The 16658-nt window shown below is 38.6% G+C and overlaps 1 protein-coding gene across 5 annotated transcripts in view; it reads right to left on the bottom strand.

The window, feature by feature from the left end:
• The window catches only part of LOC124382194 (RNA binding protein fox-1 homolog 3-like), a 174879-nt gene that overhangs the window by 27384 nt on the left and 130837 nt on the right, over positions 1–16658 (bottom strand). For all 5 annotated transcript variants that reach the window (XM_046844353.1, XM_046844351.1, XM_046844355.1 and 2 more), the window contains 2 exons: positions 14611–14847; positions 4605–4733 (listed from right to left, as the gene is read on the bottom strand). In XM_046844353.1, coding sequence (XP_046700309.1) covers positions 4605–4733; positions 14611–14847 — 366 coding nt within the window. The remainder of the gene's footprint in view (positions 1–4604; positions 4734–14610; positions 14848–16658) is intronic.

The following is a 16658-nucleotide window of genomic DNA, read 5'->3' as shown; positions in this document are numbered from 1 at the left end:
ATATATATATATATATATATATATATATATATATATATATATATTGTATTTTTACATATAGCGCTCTATTAATTTCTTTTGTTCTTTTTTATTCTCTCATTCACCCACTTTACTTACATTACAGTCTCACTCTGTGTGTACATGCAGTGTGTATGTGCAATATTATTATATACATTATTTATGTACATGTCTAGTGTATATATGCCATATGCAGTCTGTATAAAGGATATAATGTTTGCAGTGCATGTAATGAATATAAGGTATCTGAGAGTCTGTAGTGTATATAATGTATGCTATTTATGAATTGAATGTTGTGTATACAGTGCATATAATTTATGCAGTGTGTGTAGTGTTTATACCGTATACAGCATGTTCCCAGTGATATAAACCGGGATATTTAACCATTAAAAAACCATTATATAACCATTCTTCAAATCATTTATATGACATTAAATGTATTCTATTTAAAAATTGTATGCTGTTTTGTATCTTGAATCAAAAAATACAACAAAGAAGACCCAGGACTGTTGAGCAGTTAGAATCCCATATGACAACATTCATCACCCAAAACAACTGCTTTCCTCAGTTCCTAGACATTTACAGACTGCTGTTAAAAGATGCTACACCACAGTAAACATTGGCCTTTTCCAACTTTTTGAGACATGGTGCTGGCTACAATTTCCCAATTACGTTTTTATTTATTTATTTATTTATTTTTGTTAAAATGGTAAAAAAAAAAATCGGTTTAAGCATTTGATTTGTTTTCAATGAAAAAAATATGGGTTTATGAAATTAGCAAATCACTGCATTTTGTTCCTATGTGCATTTTACACTGTGTCCCAAATGTTTTGGAAGTGTATATATTGTATACAGTGTATGCAGTGTATAAAGTGTGTATTGTGTATAAATTATATAGAGTATGCAGTGTATGTGTATGTGTGTGTGTTTGAGTGTATGTATGTATATATATATAGTACAATGTGTCCTTTAAATCTCTGTAATCATTTAAACTATTTACTTATCTCTTTCTTTCTCCTTTTGTCTTCCTGTCTTACTGTGACTGTCTCACTGTAAAAGTAAAGTGATGAGCCTCTCTCACAGCCAATTCTGTGCTTCCTGTCAGTGAATCAGTTCAGGTCACGTCATTTATGAAAGCTGAGGTAGCAGGATGAGTGAAGCATTTTCTCCCTTCCCCAACAATTCCAGAATGAAGGAGACTTTTAATTGCTGTCCATGGCTGCTGTAATATTTCATTAAATCCAATTAGCGTGTCAAGCTCATCAAGTCGCCTTCATTTAGCCTCAACAGGCAGGAACTCAACCCCCAATTTCGGGAAGCCATGTGACTCGGGAGAACAGAAGCTAATCAGATGCTGTGCTTCTCACCAACAGCTACAAAGTGACATGAAAATTTGGATCTGATTAAATTTATAAGTTGGGCTAATTTGATTTTTATTCAATTAGCATCTGGAAAACAATGAGTCAGATTAAAGTACACTCCATCCTCATTTCACCCTACATACGTTCTTGTCAGTTTTCTCAGGTAATGCCGGGTGTCTTGTGAACTAAAACCCCCCCTGGTGCTTATCAAGCCATAATGGGCTGTTAGCTTAGATTAATTAGCCTGGTTGAAAGGTCATCACTAGCAACACGGACGTTTTATTACTATTGAGCATGTCCAGTCGACTACCCTGCCTCTCCTGTCTCTCTCTCAGTTAATTCACATCACTTTAGAAATGTAGATGCAGCTTTAAGTGATGTTTATGTGCCAGACAATTAGCTTGAGAAAAAAGAAGCTAATTCAAAACTGTTTTTGTATCACTAATATACCAGCATTGTAATGTGCTGTAATCAAACTGGTGGAAAGTAGTTTTATAGGTCTCAGGATAGTGTATGTAGAGTATATAATGTATGAGTATATCAAGTGGATATAATGTATGCAGAGTATATAATGTATGCAGGGTATATATTGTATATGATGTATGCAGAGTATGTAATGTATTTAATGTGTGCAGGGTATATAATGTTTATGACGTATGCAGGGTATATAATTCATATGATAAATGTAGGATATATAAATCATACTTAGTATTTAATGTATGCAGGGTATATAATGTATACAATGTACATAAAGTAAGCCGAGTATATAATATTAATGATGTATGTAGGGTATATAATGTATATAATTTATGCAGGGTATATAATGTATATAATGTATCCAGAGTATATAATGTATATAATGTAAAAAAGGTACGCAGAGTATATAATAGTTATGATGTTTGTGATGTATATAATGTACATGATGAATGCAGTGTAAATAATATATATGATGTATGCAGAGTATATAATATATGCCATGAATATAGTATATACAATGTATATAATGTATGTAGTGTAAGTAGCATTCGCTTCCTCTACATTACTAATCATCTTCTAAACTTTAACACTAAGTGATCTTCTCACACAACATCATATTTGCAGCTTTACCCTAATAATGCTAGGTATGACTTATGGCTTGGTCAAAGCTAATTAGTGACACATTCCTACAATAGCTGTCTTGACTATTTAGTCCTTCTCAGGTTTATGCCTGAGAGAGCAAGAGAGCCATTAGCATGGTGCTGGATAACTTTTGCTTGTGCTAACAGATGGAGCATATAGGAGAGGAATTGGCACATTTGGGTAGCGAGGGTAGGTAGTGAGCGCCTTGAGGGCAGTGAGAACAAGGCGTAGTGCCTCGTAGCTCTTGTGAGCGATTACTGCAGCACATTTGGCCGGATGGCTCGACATGCGTCTATTGCAAATAGACAAAGTTTTGGATGGTGATAAATTTCCTGGGTGATTCTTGCCAAACGTCGCTAACGGCGATCAATTTAAAACTCTCTCTCATGCCAGCTTGTGTGTGCGTGCCTGTGTGTTTGTGTGTGTGTGTGTGTGTGTGTGCGTGTGCGCACTTAACAAGCCCTCCTATCATCATAAATCCACAAGCCACAAACACTTTCACCACATACACAAAGCCTGTGAGCTAATTACCAACTCGGCCCGGCCCTGATCCAACACGCAGAACAATAAAGCACACAATTAGGGAGGAGAAAGAGAGAGAGAGAGAGAGAGAGAGAGAGAGAGAGAGAGAGAGAGATGTGGCATGTTTTATGCATGGACAGCTTTGCTGTAATTAATATTGGACCTATGACAGAGTGTTCATAACTACACTGTGTGCATGTGTGTGTTTGTTTGTGTGTATGTGTGTGCGTGTGTGTGTGTGAGAAATCACAGGCCCAAACTAATGAGTGCTGCTCAAACGAGCCAAAATGCAGCTGTTATTGAGCTACAGTTCAACAACAGGAAACAGAACAGAGGAGCGTCTGGCCAGAAATGAAATGTACACAACATTCCCTTTTGTCCAAGAGCAGTTACTCAGCCAAGACACATTACCCCTCATCAGCTTTGTACTGGAGCTATGAGGCTAATGTAGGTAATGAGCAAGGGAAGTATGTTGCCTCCAGGTTAGTTTCACACACACACACCTCACAGGTTTGTAATAATACACACCTATCAACCATAACATTAAAACCACCTGCCTATAATTGTGTAGGCCCCTCTTGTGGCATCAAAACAGCTGGGGTCGATCAAATTGCAGTCTCCACAAGAGCTCTAAAAGTGTATTGTGGTATAATAGCAGCAGATTTTTAAGTCCTGTAGGTTATGAGGTGGGGCTTTCATGGATAAGACTTGTTGGCCTAGCATCCTACAGATGCTTGTTTGGATAGACATCTGGAAAATTTTGAAATTGAATCAACAGCTTTGGCATGTTCCTCAAACCATTCCTGAGCTATTTGTTGCAGTTTATAATTAAGCAGCTGTTCAGTTAAGGGCCTTGCACAGGGGCCCAGATGTGGCAGCATGGTGTGCCTGGGATTTGAACTCACAACGTTTGAGTTGAAAGTCCAATGCTTTAATCACTAAACTAGCACCTGGCCATCATTCATTCACATGAATGCAAAACCAGGATTTTCCAGAAATACACCACCCAGGGGATCACACCTCCTCCACTGGCTCACCTTCACACACACACACACACACACACACACACACACACACACACACACACACACACACACTTTTTCAGCCATTTGTGCTACACTAGCTCTTCGGCTGGATCGGACCAGATGGGCAAGCCTTCCATCTCTACGTGCAGCAATGAGCCTTGAGTGTCCATGGCTTTGGCACCGGTTCACAGTTTGTGCTTCCTTGGAGCACTTTTGGTAGATGGCCACTGCACACTAGGATAAAGCCCACGAAACCTGTTTTTTTGGAGATGCTCTGATCCAGTCGTACATCAGGTCCTTACATTTGGCCAATTTTATTTGCTTCCAACAGACCAACTTCAAGACCTGACTGATTACAAATATTTTGTCAGGGGCCATTGTTAAAAGAAATTCAATGTTATGTGAAGTCAAGTATGTAGTTTTAATGTCAGGGCTGATATGTATATGGTTATTGTTGCTATATTAATGACTTACAGGTACGTAAGTGCTCCAGTCAATAATCAGTCAATAATCACTTGGACTTACAATGTATTCAGATTATATTACAGAATCCACTCACCCCAAACATCTGTCTGAGGTCAGGGTCACGGAAGCGGAAGGGAATGTTGGAGACGTGGAGCCGCTTGGGCTGCTGTTTCTCCGGCGATTCTGAGGACGACAGCGTGTCTGTTTGCGTCACATCATCTGTCTGAATGAAGCACAAAACATACAACACACGCATGATCATCAGTTCGTAATTCATTTGCACAGTCAATTCATCAAAAATGTATGATTTTTTTTTGTTTTGACAATGAAATGCAGTTAATATCTAACCAGAAGTGCTAATAGCAATGCAAATAAATAAATAAATAAACTAATAAATCTAATAATATAAATATACATATGTATATACAGTACAATAAACATATTACAGGAGTGAAAAGGTACAATATATATAATATATTTTTAATACAGTATAAGGTGCAAATGTAAAATTAAAAAGTGACCATAACAGTGCAAAAACTTGGAATGTTGTAGTTTGTGCAACAGTAAGAAAAAAATCCAGCATAAAAATTATTTTTAATTATTTAAAATTTAAATTATTATCCAGGATTTTTCAAGCTGTCCATTGCAGCTGTCCAATTTAGTTCCTTTTTATAAGCATAATATTAAAATGTATAATGCGACTGTGTCAATAAAAGTGTAATGTTATATCTGAAGTGCCAGTAAAAAAAAAATTCCAACTGAATAGACAGGGTCTGAGGAGAGAAGGAAAGAAGTTTCCGTATATCAGATGCCCCTTTAGTGAACATCCTCATTGCATTAGCATTGCTGATTGTACTGATGAAGGGATGAAGCAGGAACCTTTACTTCTCCAAACCTGATAAACTTTTGACTTGTGACTTTACAGTAGAAACCTAACAAATTCAACAGTGTGCCTGAGGTCTGTGTGTGTGTGTGTGTGTGTGTTTGTATTTGTGTGTGTGTGTGTGTGTGTGTGTGTGTGTGTGTGTGTTTTTTTCAGAATCCCCTGCCGAGCACCGCTGTATATTCAGCGCCTGACTAATCACAATCACCTGCACCTTAATCACACAAACACACACACACACACACACACACACACACACACACACACACACACACACACAAAAGCAGGAAAAATTAAAGCCTGAGGCATGTGTGCTGCTGTTTCCATCATTAAGTGTGATGATGATGATGATGATGATAAAAATGATGTATTTTTCCCCCTTGTTTTGCCATTTTTCCTACACACAAATAAATAGAGAAATTGATAGAGTGACAGGGTCACAGAGAAAGTGAGTTCGGGTATGAGAGAGAGAAAAAAGAGTGAAACAGAGAGATGTAAAGAGAGAAAGTGTGTGTGAAAGACAATGACAGAAAGAGAGGGGGAGAGAGAGAGAGAGAGAGAGAGAGAGAAAGAGAGAGAGAGAGAAGGCATGTGGGTTAGAGTGAGACAAAATAAGAGAGTAACAGGAGAAGTAGAAAGAAAAGAAAGTGTGTGTGAGATAGTGACAGAAAAGAAGAGAGAGTAAGAATGTCTGAAAGACAATGATAGAAAGAGAGAAACTGCTGCAAGAGAGAGACTAATTAAAAGAGTGACAGAGAGAGAGAGAGAGAGAGAGAGAGAAAGAGAAAGTGTATATAAGAGAGGAGACAGACAGCAAGCAGACATGCAGTATAGGTAGAGAGAGAGAGGTTAAAGAAACAGAGATAGGAAAAAGAGAGAAAGAGAGTAAGAGAGAGAGAGAGAGAGAGAGAGAGAGAGAGAGAGAGAGAGAGATCCTGGTGCTCAGGAACACTGGCAGATCACACTTGGCGTTATGAGCGTGTCTCCAGTGGGCACTTGTGATCAGATTACTTTCATGGATTCCACTGGAGGACGTCTGTCGGGTGGAAATGTCTGGCAAGTCAAATACATTTATATTCCAGACTTCAACTTCAATCCTACTCCAAACCTGATAATGACGTGGTCTACTAACCAAACTTAGACCTGAATAGGAGATTAAGAGTGAGATGATAAATAAAGCAATGGTGAAAACTAACAAAGTACAAATACTTTATTACTGTAGTTAAGTAGATTTTTCTGGTATCGGTGTTTTTACGTCACTATTTATTTTATTTTTACTTTCACTCATTACATTTTTACACAAATATCTGTACTTTCTTCTTCTGACATTTTAAAAACAGACTCGTTACTTTAGTTTTCAATCTGTTTTCACCCCATCAACTTGTTTCTTGTCATTGCGCAGCTTTTTCAATCTACCACTGGTGTATCCTGGCTCTCACACAGTAGTTTATGAAGTTAACAATAAACAGGCAGAAGGCAGTAAGAAGTCTGGGGTTAACATCGATGAGACAGAGGGAGTCAGTGATGTAAACATGACTGAGAACAGAAACATTCCTGATCACCTGATCATCATCTTTTCTCTGCTTGTGTTCTATATGGTGGATATTCAGCTTGAATACATTCATAAAATGCCAACATTTTTAATTTGTTTTGTATTAATATATTAATTGGGGCTGTCAAAATTCAGCCTGCAAATTCATTTCAATGGCACAAATTTTATTAGCGCGCGATTAACGCAGCGCACATTTCTGTTTGACCATTTTTATCAAAAAATCTAATCAAATAAATAAATTATTATAAAAGGTGAAATTAAAAAATTCAGCATAACACACGTTCATTCATCGATTGACAGCCCTAATGTTAATATGATGTGATGTCCAGTTACCAGCGTGACACTAAAACAGGAAGTAGAATTGGTTACTTTTTTCTTAATTACAGGTCCGAGCCCAAACGTCTTTACTTCAACCTGAGTGAAAAAGTGTAGTCAGCACTTCTTTTACCAGAGTCTTTTAAAAAATGAGAACCTGTAAGTGAAGGATGTGTGTACTTTTGCCATCTCTGATCTTTTTATTTAAAACAACAAATTCTCCGAACCATATCACTCATAAAATTCTCCCTGTATGGCTCTTATTCTGTTGCAATTTCAGAGAAGTTTATTGGCATCGGTAGAAAATACAATAGAAAAAAAATGATAAAAAATAGTTACAAACTTGCAAGATGTCAATGTAGGACAAAGTCTCTGTCTCTCACTGTTTCTTTTCCTAAACACTCCACCCCCCCCACTGCTGTCTCTCTCTCTCTCTCTCTCTCTCGTTTTCTCTATATATCTCTTTCTATGTCTCTGTCTTTGCTGTCTGTTTTAATGGTCCACATACACAGTTCCTTTTATCTTATCCGTTTGCTTCTGTGTGTGTGTGTGTGTGTGTATGGGAGTCTGTGTCTGTCTTATCTCTTCCTGTGTTGTGGGGTCTCTGCACAGCAGGCCTGCAGATGAAATAGAATCAAATACAAAATACTAAAACTGTGTGTGTGTAAGAGAGAGAGAGAGAGAGAGAGAGAGCAAGACAGTAAAGAAAGAGAGAGAGAGCAGAAGAAAGTGATGATAGAGTGATGATCGAGTGAGAAGACTTCACTCTCTCTTTCCTTAACCCCAGGACATGATTAAGAATGAAACACAAAGCTGATCAAACATCTCTGTTCAGGTTTTTTTCTTTTGTGTTACAAAACTGGTGATCCGACTGAAGGAGGTTCTGTAGAGACGGCTCACTCAGAGGTGAGGTGCGGAGTGAGGTCCAGGACGAGACGAGCGCTTCTCTGCCTTCTGTCTCTTCTTTTTTGTAATTCTCTCCATTCTGTTCTTTGCGATGATGAAAATCTCAATACTGTTAGTAGAGATACATTATATGCACCAAAGTATGTGAACACTTGACCATAAAATCGTACATTTGCCCATTAAGTCTCTCCACTTTTCTGGGAAGATGTTCTACTAAATTTCAGAGTGTGCTTGTGGAGATTTGTGATCATCCAACCCTAGTGGCCTGGGGTGCAGTCAGCGTTCCAGATCACCATCGCTCTGGATAAGGGCATCAACCAAATGCTGTAAATGTAAATATGAGAATCATATATGGATGAAAAAATCGAACAAAAGCAGAATTTTGTGTGTGATTCAGAGGATAAAACATCCCACTGCACTTCTAAAGGAATACCAACACTCTGGAATGCCTTTCAACCAATCAGATTAGTGGACCAGGTCTAACTGTTGCATAAAATAAACACGAACCATCAAATAAAGCGAATGGAGTGATGTGGGAATGAACTCTAACAATGTGTCTAACATTTACTTATGGAATAGAGTCACTGTATCAGAAACATGTTGAGAATCTGTTCTTTTCTTCAACCCGAATAAAATAGATACAACAGCTTCCTTTAATCTGCTCCACTGCTCTCCGGCTGAACGCTCAATCGTAACGCTGGATGTATACGATATCTATTATTCATACGGACTTCATCTTTCTGTAGTCCTGACCGTATGTCAAACTTATCTCCTTCGATAAAGCGAAGTGAAGAACGCTGCGAGCGAGACGGAGGAAACGAGTCGAGTAAAGAAAAAGATGATGTGATCGATTCACGAGCGAGAGACAAATGTCACGGAAAGGTGAAGTGATCTCTTTAAATCTTATTATGGAGACGAAGCAGGTCATTATGCTTATCGTACAGTATTGCTGCAAAGTTGGAGACACGCAGTTGTATAGGAAGGCTTTGGATTTGTTAGCATTACATTTTTCCTTCACTTGAACTAGGAGAATATTGTTCCAGCATGACAATGGCCCTGTGCACAAATCCAGCTCCATGAATATATGCTTTACATGGGTTGGAGTGGACGATCCTGCTCTGGAGCTCTGACCTAAACCCTATAAAGTATAGTCTTGAAAATGATCAAGAAAGTGATCAAGAAAACAGCGGGTATTCACTGGTCATTTTTGAAAGCACTATAGAAGTCAAATAGCTGTGAAAATGTCATCCAGTATTGTACATCAAAATTAGCAAATGTTTGGAGTTAAATTCCATTAAAAAATACAAAACAAAGAGTGATAAATAGTTTTCAAGGACGTCTGGTTTTCTCTTTTCGACTGGATGCATTTCACGTGCCTTTAAAGATCCACGTCATTCCATCTAAGAAAACTGAGTTAAAAAAAGAAGCTTGTCTTCCATTTCTCTCAGCCCGCTTCATTCTGATCCTTTATCCTCCTTTCCGTGTCTCCACCGTTTCTGTACTTCTCTCTCTCTCCCTGCGTTCTATTTAGCTAAATCTTACCTGTTTTATTTATTGCTGCTGAAGAGATTGAACACGGTGTAGCATGAATGATTTAGAGCGTGGGAAAGGAGGCCACGCTGTACGCCTAATCTGTTTTGGCTAGCTGAATCAATAGGGATGCCCTGCAGCTCTTCTGCAGCCCTGTACACTCTCTCTCTCTCTCTCTCTCTCTCTATCAATCGCACACTCACACACTCTCCAAAAATCACTTTTCAAGAACCGTTCCAACTGGAGTGAAACTCGACAAATTTTAAGTATCCTCCTAAAGCCCTGAGAAACTTTACTTCTTTTCATCACTGATAAACTCTGTGAACTCGCAAAGCCTGAGTAGAATAAAGAACACACTAAATTTAAGACTCCTTTCCACCACACTCAAAGTCTTTGCACATTAATCCCATTTTGAAAACTTTTCATATCCAATGACACTGTTGAATTCTGGATTATGATTGGTCAGTAGGTGTTATGCCTTTCAAACACTATGGATACTGAATGTTTTTCTAATCCGGAATATTTTCCAATAAGACTGTATGGACTGGACCTGACTATAAGATCTCCTGCTATGGAGCTTCAACCCTATTGAACACATTTGGAATAAATTGAGATGTTGACCGAACCCCAGGCCTTTTCCCCTCACCTACATCAGTACCTGACTTTACTAACACCCTTATAACTGAATGAATCTCGCACAAATCTCCACAAGCACAGTCCAACAGCTAGTAAACATCTTCCCAGAATAGTGCAGGATATTATAGAGCGAATGGGGAATAAATGTGGAATGGGATTTTCAAAAACAAGCACATATCAATCTTTGTCTGGTGTCTACATGCTTTTGTAAATATAATGTACATTAGTGTGGAGCTACAACAGACAGTTTCTTTTCCAATAATATTTCAATGCTTCTTCCAGAGCCTTTTCTGACTTCTAATTTGTTTTTTCTTTTTTTGGGGGCTGTCATGTTTCGTGTCGGGATGTCAAAGATATGCGTGATCGGTGCTGTATTTTAAGTAAGGAGGCTTATTTAACTTGCCATGTCATTTTCTGTTTACCCTAGTGATACTGGGAAAAGTGTTGTTATGGTTAGACAGACTTTAACAGGACAGGAGCACGGAAAATATCCAGATATCTGGAAAAATTAGAAATCCAAAATCCAAAGCGATTTACAACTGAGTAGTTGATCGGTAATGGCCTTGCTCGAGAGCCCAGCACTGGTAGCTTGGTGCTGCTGGGATTAGAACTCATAAATCTTTTCAATCCAAGGTCCAAAGGTTTAATAACTGAGCTACCACCTCCCCTCCCCTTAATTTGCTTATGTTTGTGATGTGACTGCTTGCACTAAGAGCATGTGTATATGAAGTAAGTAAACGAAAATCTAGTACAGATGGTTCCCAAGTTATGATGGTTCAACTTACGATTTTTCTATCGTACAATTTTGTAAGCGATATGATTGTAAAAATATTTCACGCTTCGCCTGCCAGGCAAACACAGCAGCTCCGCCTCCTTTCGCAAATTGGCTCTTGTCCATGCACCATATATATACACTGTATAGTTTTAACAGTACGGTACTGTAAATGGCTCTGTTTGGCTAAATTATGTACTGAAATTTGTTCAATTATTAACTAATTACAGTATACTACCCTATATTGACTTTCAGGTTATGATGGGGTTGATATTTTAGTTTTTTTATTAATGCTGTAAATTATTATAAAAATGTACTAACCCTAACCCATCATCAATATTTGAACAATTTTAAATAAAATGCCCCACCTGGTTAAACAATATTTATTTATTTTATGAACATAAAACTGAATAAATTAAAATAATTCAATTCACTTTTATTATATTATCAATCAATTACATTGGCACAAATTAAATTGATTAAATTAAATTAAATAAATGGAAAAATATAATTAAATATATTGCATTTGTTAGATCCTATTTGGGTAATAAATATGTGTATATAAGTGTGTGTGTTTGTGTGTGTGAAAGAGTTTGTTTTATATTTAATAATAATTTTTCTAAAGATATGATCTACTTAACTGTTCTACTTATTTTAGCATATTTTATCAAATATCATTCCTTTCATTCTTCATTCATTCACTCCCTCGAATGGTCAAGATTTTCTCCTTTTAGGAGAAATTTTTGAAGCTGGAGATGAAAAGCAGAAGAATCCATAGTGAGACCGTCACAAATGGTATTTCGGTAAACTGCAAATCATAGTGGAGTAGCCACAGTAGCCACGTTTGTGAGGGAATTTGAATGTTCCAGCAAATGCAAAAGCAACATCTATACAACTCTCTAAAAAACCTCAGTCCCCGTTTTGGACCTCCATATTTGGACCGGCAATGAAAACCAGGCCTCTTGCATGTTGCTTCTACATCTTATGCTAATAAAAACTCTTCTACAGTTTTCTTTAAACTGAGGCGCAGTTCATTTTAAGATGCTTTTCCCCCCAGCCGAAGTTCATAGAAATGGATTATTATTATTAACTCTAACCAAAGTGAAGCTTTAAGAATTGCATGAGGTTGCCTTATGACTTTTGATTTCTTTGAAACTCCAAAAAACATTTAGCATGCAATCAAGTCACGGTAATCTGTACCGCCGAGCTCCAACCCCCGACCTCCCGCAGCGAAAGACTGACTCCACAGCAGCCTGAGCGTCTCACGCTGGGAAATCACTTAAAAAGATCACATTTACACATTCAAATCATCAGGGTTAAATTAACTGTTACAAAACGCACGGTGCGTGATGGGAACAGGCCGATCGGGCTCATAGACCCTCCGCAGGAGTGTAATAAACACCACCGGTTTGTGCTGTGCGTGAAAGCCGAGATTCGGCTGAACTGTAAAGAAGTGCGGTTATTTAGTGCTGGCGTAAATTCGCTGGATGTAATTAGAAAAGGTCGGATCGATAACATGATGCTTGTTAAGGGCTTTCGGCTAAACCTAGCCAGCGCTGGGGATCGCAGGAAGACAGACCATTTCTGGATTTGATACTTTCATCGAAATAGCTTTTGACCAAAGATTTCTTTGAACGCTATGTCCCGATTTTTTCTTCATTGCTCCATATGATCCAGACGTTACACTTCTTCTCAATCACAGCAACTCTAGCAGCTGTACCAGTGGCAATGATCATGTAAAAAGGAAAAAAAAAGGAGAAGAAAAAAAGACAGAAATGTGAGTCCTGCTGCACGTCCAAAGTGTCTTCAACATTTACACGAGCTTCTTCCCAAACTGTCCTGCCTGGATAATTCCTGAAACTCCGAGACACATTGAGGGGTTGTGATGCAACCTCAACAAACAGCTCCATGTCTTCTGTCTCAAAACAAATGAGTAATTGGCCATGAGTCGTCATAAGGAGACATGACAGCTCATGACACACACTGGGGTATTATAATAATCCTGTCTCTGACATATCATTATATTCGTGTCACATGAAGATTCTTCCCTCATTATTTCGGACAGTGGACCATGTAATACCGTTCCGCCGCCATTTATTAGCCTGTTCTGGTAACTCTATTCCTTTTCACGCCAATATCCCGGACAAGAATTAGTCTCAAATCTTCCATTTCACAATCACAGCACCCACTCAGCACCTCCAATCTTCTCCCAGATAAAGGCCGGATAATGAACTCACAGCATGAAGAAAATTGGACCAAAGCTGTAAAACGTTTGAGGAAGACGAGCCATGGATCGTTTTCCCACTTTTTAAAAAATGCTAATGACAACATGGCAAATAGGAAGCACCAAAAAAAAAAAAGAGCAAAGGAGGCTGATCTGTCTGGTCAATGATACCGTGATGGTGGTGACCATTAGTATGCAGCAGTGAGAGGTGACACATCTGGAAATGTGGGTTTAGAACAGGGGTAATGAAATGCAATCAGGGTGATGAGGTACATAATGCCAGGAAAAAAAATTGCTTATGAAATGTGTCCATGATTGCACCACATGCCAAATCGCTGCCAAGACACATACAACAGACCAAACAAAAGTTCTGCGGGTTTGTTTTGGAAGTTTGGTCGATTCAGGATTTCTTGGCCTCATTAGTCTGACTCAATGATACTTTGTTTTCGAGGTTATTAGAGGCTTGTCACTGTTCACTGTCACAGTGTAAAGATGTTTAAACATTTTTAAAAAGTCCCCATGTTTCTTCGGTTCTCTTACTTTTTAAAACTAGCGAGTTTTCTTTCTTTTTTTGAGGGTAAACATAGGCATTGGCATTTTTTTATTTGATCAAGAGCATCCCATTAACAACTCGTGCATGCATCATGATTCAACGGCCTGGATTTAGTATTTCATTGCATTAAGATTCTAGGTTACATATCGGAAGGTTAGGGGTTCAAGACCTGGTATTTCCAGCTGACACTCCTGGGGCCCTTGAGCATGGCCCTTAACCCTCTGTTCTCAAGGCTGACCCTGCACGCTGATCCCAGTTTAATAACATTGCTGGGATATGTGAAGAATTTCACTGTGATTTAAATTACATGTGACAAGTATAAAGCACCTTTCTTATCCAGAGCGACTTTCATACAACTGAGAAGCTTTGGGGTTAAGGGACTTGCTCAGGGGCCCAGAAGTGGTAGCTTAGTATGGCTGAGATTTAAACTCATAACCTTCTGAGCCAATATGTTAACCACTTAGGTACCACCTCCCCACAAAAACAACCAGGAGCCACACAGCAATAGTTCATAACTAGCATCCATTCATTCGCTTTTACTACTTGGTTGAAATGAAAACCTGCAGATTTTTTTTGCAAATAAGATCATGAACATCCCAAGCGACATTCTATACAGGGTATATTTCCAAGGGCCACCCAAATTCACAGACTCTGAATAAACCTTGAGCCACCTTGAGTCTTGTGGTTAAGTGTCGGTCTGTTGTGTTTGATTGCTACATGTGTACTCACTGTGTTGGTGATGGTTGTTGTGTTGCTGTCACTGTTTACTGGGTCGCTGTGTGTCTGTGTTGGTGTGTAGATAGTCAGGGTGTGTTCGGGTACTCGGCTTTGTCCTGTGTAGTCCTGCGTGGGAAGGGCATGGGGTGCGGTGAAGTCTCCTGGGATACCGTTCTGTGGGGGAGGAAATTGTGCTGGGGTGTAGGACTGAGCCATCGCGTCCACCGGATTGGTTGCCTCTTGGTTACCCTGGAAACAGAAGGAAAAAAATGTAAAATGGAGGCAAGGCCTGTTCGATTGGAGTGTTAGGTAGGTTGAAATGATGTTTAGGACAAGAACTAGAAAAGAAGTCCACTGGGGTTTATGTAGATGTTGTTAGTGATGTTTCTTTTTATTATTTTTTAAAGGTTTTTTTAAATAACTAACAAAGCCAATTGGTTCTCGCAAAATTCTCTTTGGTCTCCGACTGTTCAAAGCGCACAACAGAAGGAAAGTAGTTCAGATAGATGGTGAGGTTTACTGCACTGATTTCTTTTCCAAACTTGGCTCGGCTGAGGAGTTCCTAAAGCAGCGATGTCCCACGCTTTAAAAGAAAGCAGTGATCAGAGTGAATCTCACTGACAATTAGCAAACGCCTTGATCAGAAGTAGAAAAAAAAAAAAAAAAAACAGTTTCTGAAGCAGAGCAATGCTCAATGGATTTTCACCATAGGGAATCTCATTAGCTTTTAGCCAGAGCTTTTAGATGAAGATTACCTCACTAACTCAGCAAGTGTTGGCTTTGATTCTTATGAGATTGTTTGATCATCTCAACAGCTGTTTGACTGTGAAATAGACTTCTAATACAATGTCTACTGTGTCTTCTCCTCCTCTCTCCTTGTGATCACTTTCTCCCTCTATATTATATATCTATCCATGGCAGTAGATGATGGATGATACACTGGTGTTGTGCTCCTGACCCCTGGGTTGAGGAAGCAAGTGAAGAACACAGTGTGAAAGGAAGTAGGGCAAAAGTGTGAACACTGCACATGACTTGTGTGATATTGAAATAATGGATGTTTTCAGTCATGCACATCGCAAAGTCAGGCAAGGGCCAATACAGGAGGTTATGTTATCGTTCCACCACACACACACAACACAGAGCCCTGAGATACCATGGAGCGATATGACGGACTGATAACTCCACACGATGGAGATACACACAAGCTCTTAATATCCCTTGAACAAGATGGGAGGGTGGTGAGACACGATCACCACACAATCTAATAACACATTCCATGCATCTTTGAAATCGAATTTCTGGATCCGCACAGGCCGAGACGGACGTGTAATTCTTTCAAGCAGCTCACAGCTGGCGAGGAACAAGAACACATACAATAAACAGATAAAGTGGCCTCCATTTCCTTCCGGAGAGAGTGTGAGGGGAGACACAGTGGTGAGGGGTGGGAGCGATAAATGCATTTTCGCTCACTTCTCTTCATCATTGTTGTTGCTGCTTCCTGTCTCTTTTCTGGATGTTGTTGATTGTGAGAAGACCATCTCATAACCCATAATTCTTTTTATTTTTTTTTACTTCTTGTTTGCAAACACTCATTAGACTTATTAGCAATTTCAAAGAGGATTTTTTTCCTTGGATTCACGCATATAATTTTTTTGCTGTATATATACTGTATATATATACACACACACACAAACTGACGCATTGTTTTTAACATATTTGCATCGGTATAAACCAATTTATTCATATTAAATTATAATGAAATGAAATTATAATGAAACTGACTAATAATTTGTGACCAATATTTTATATGTAGATTGATTTCTCCTCAGTTTCTCGACAGTTTCTCGAGCGAGTTTTCTCAATATGAAGTATCACAACGCTACCGAAACCGAGCCGTTTCCTGAAAGTCACATAGAACACAGATTAACATGGCAGAGGTAGAGCTGCATCCCAGAGACAGAACAGGAAAAGAACATCTGGTTTATTTAAACTTTTTGTCTTTTTTTTCTCAGAATGTCAGAATGGTACTTAAGTAAAAAGTGATTTATGATTTTTGTTAA

The sequence above is a fragment of the Silurus meridionalis genome, chromosome 29, assembly GCF_014805685.1.
Source record: "Silurus meridionalis isolate SWU-2019-XX chromosome 29, ASM1480568v1, whole genome shotgun sequence".
Lineage (NCBI taxonomy): Eukaryota > Metazoa > Chordata > Actinopteri > Siluriformes > Siluridae > Silurus > Silurus meridionalis.
The sequence above is the reverse complement of the archived record's forward strand: the minus strand, read 5'-3'. Positions and strand labels throughout refer to the sequence as shown.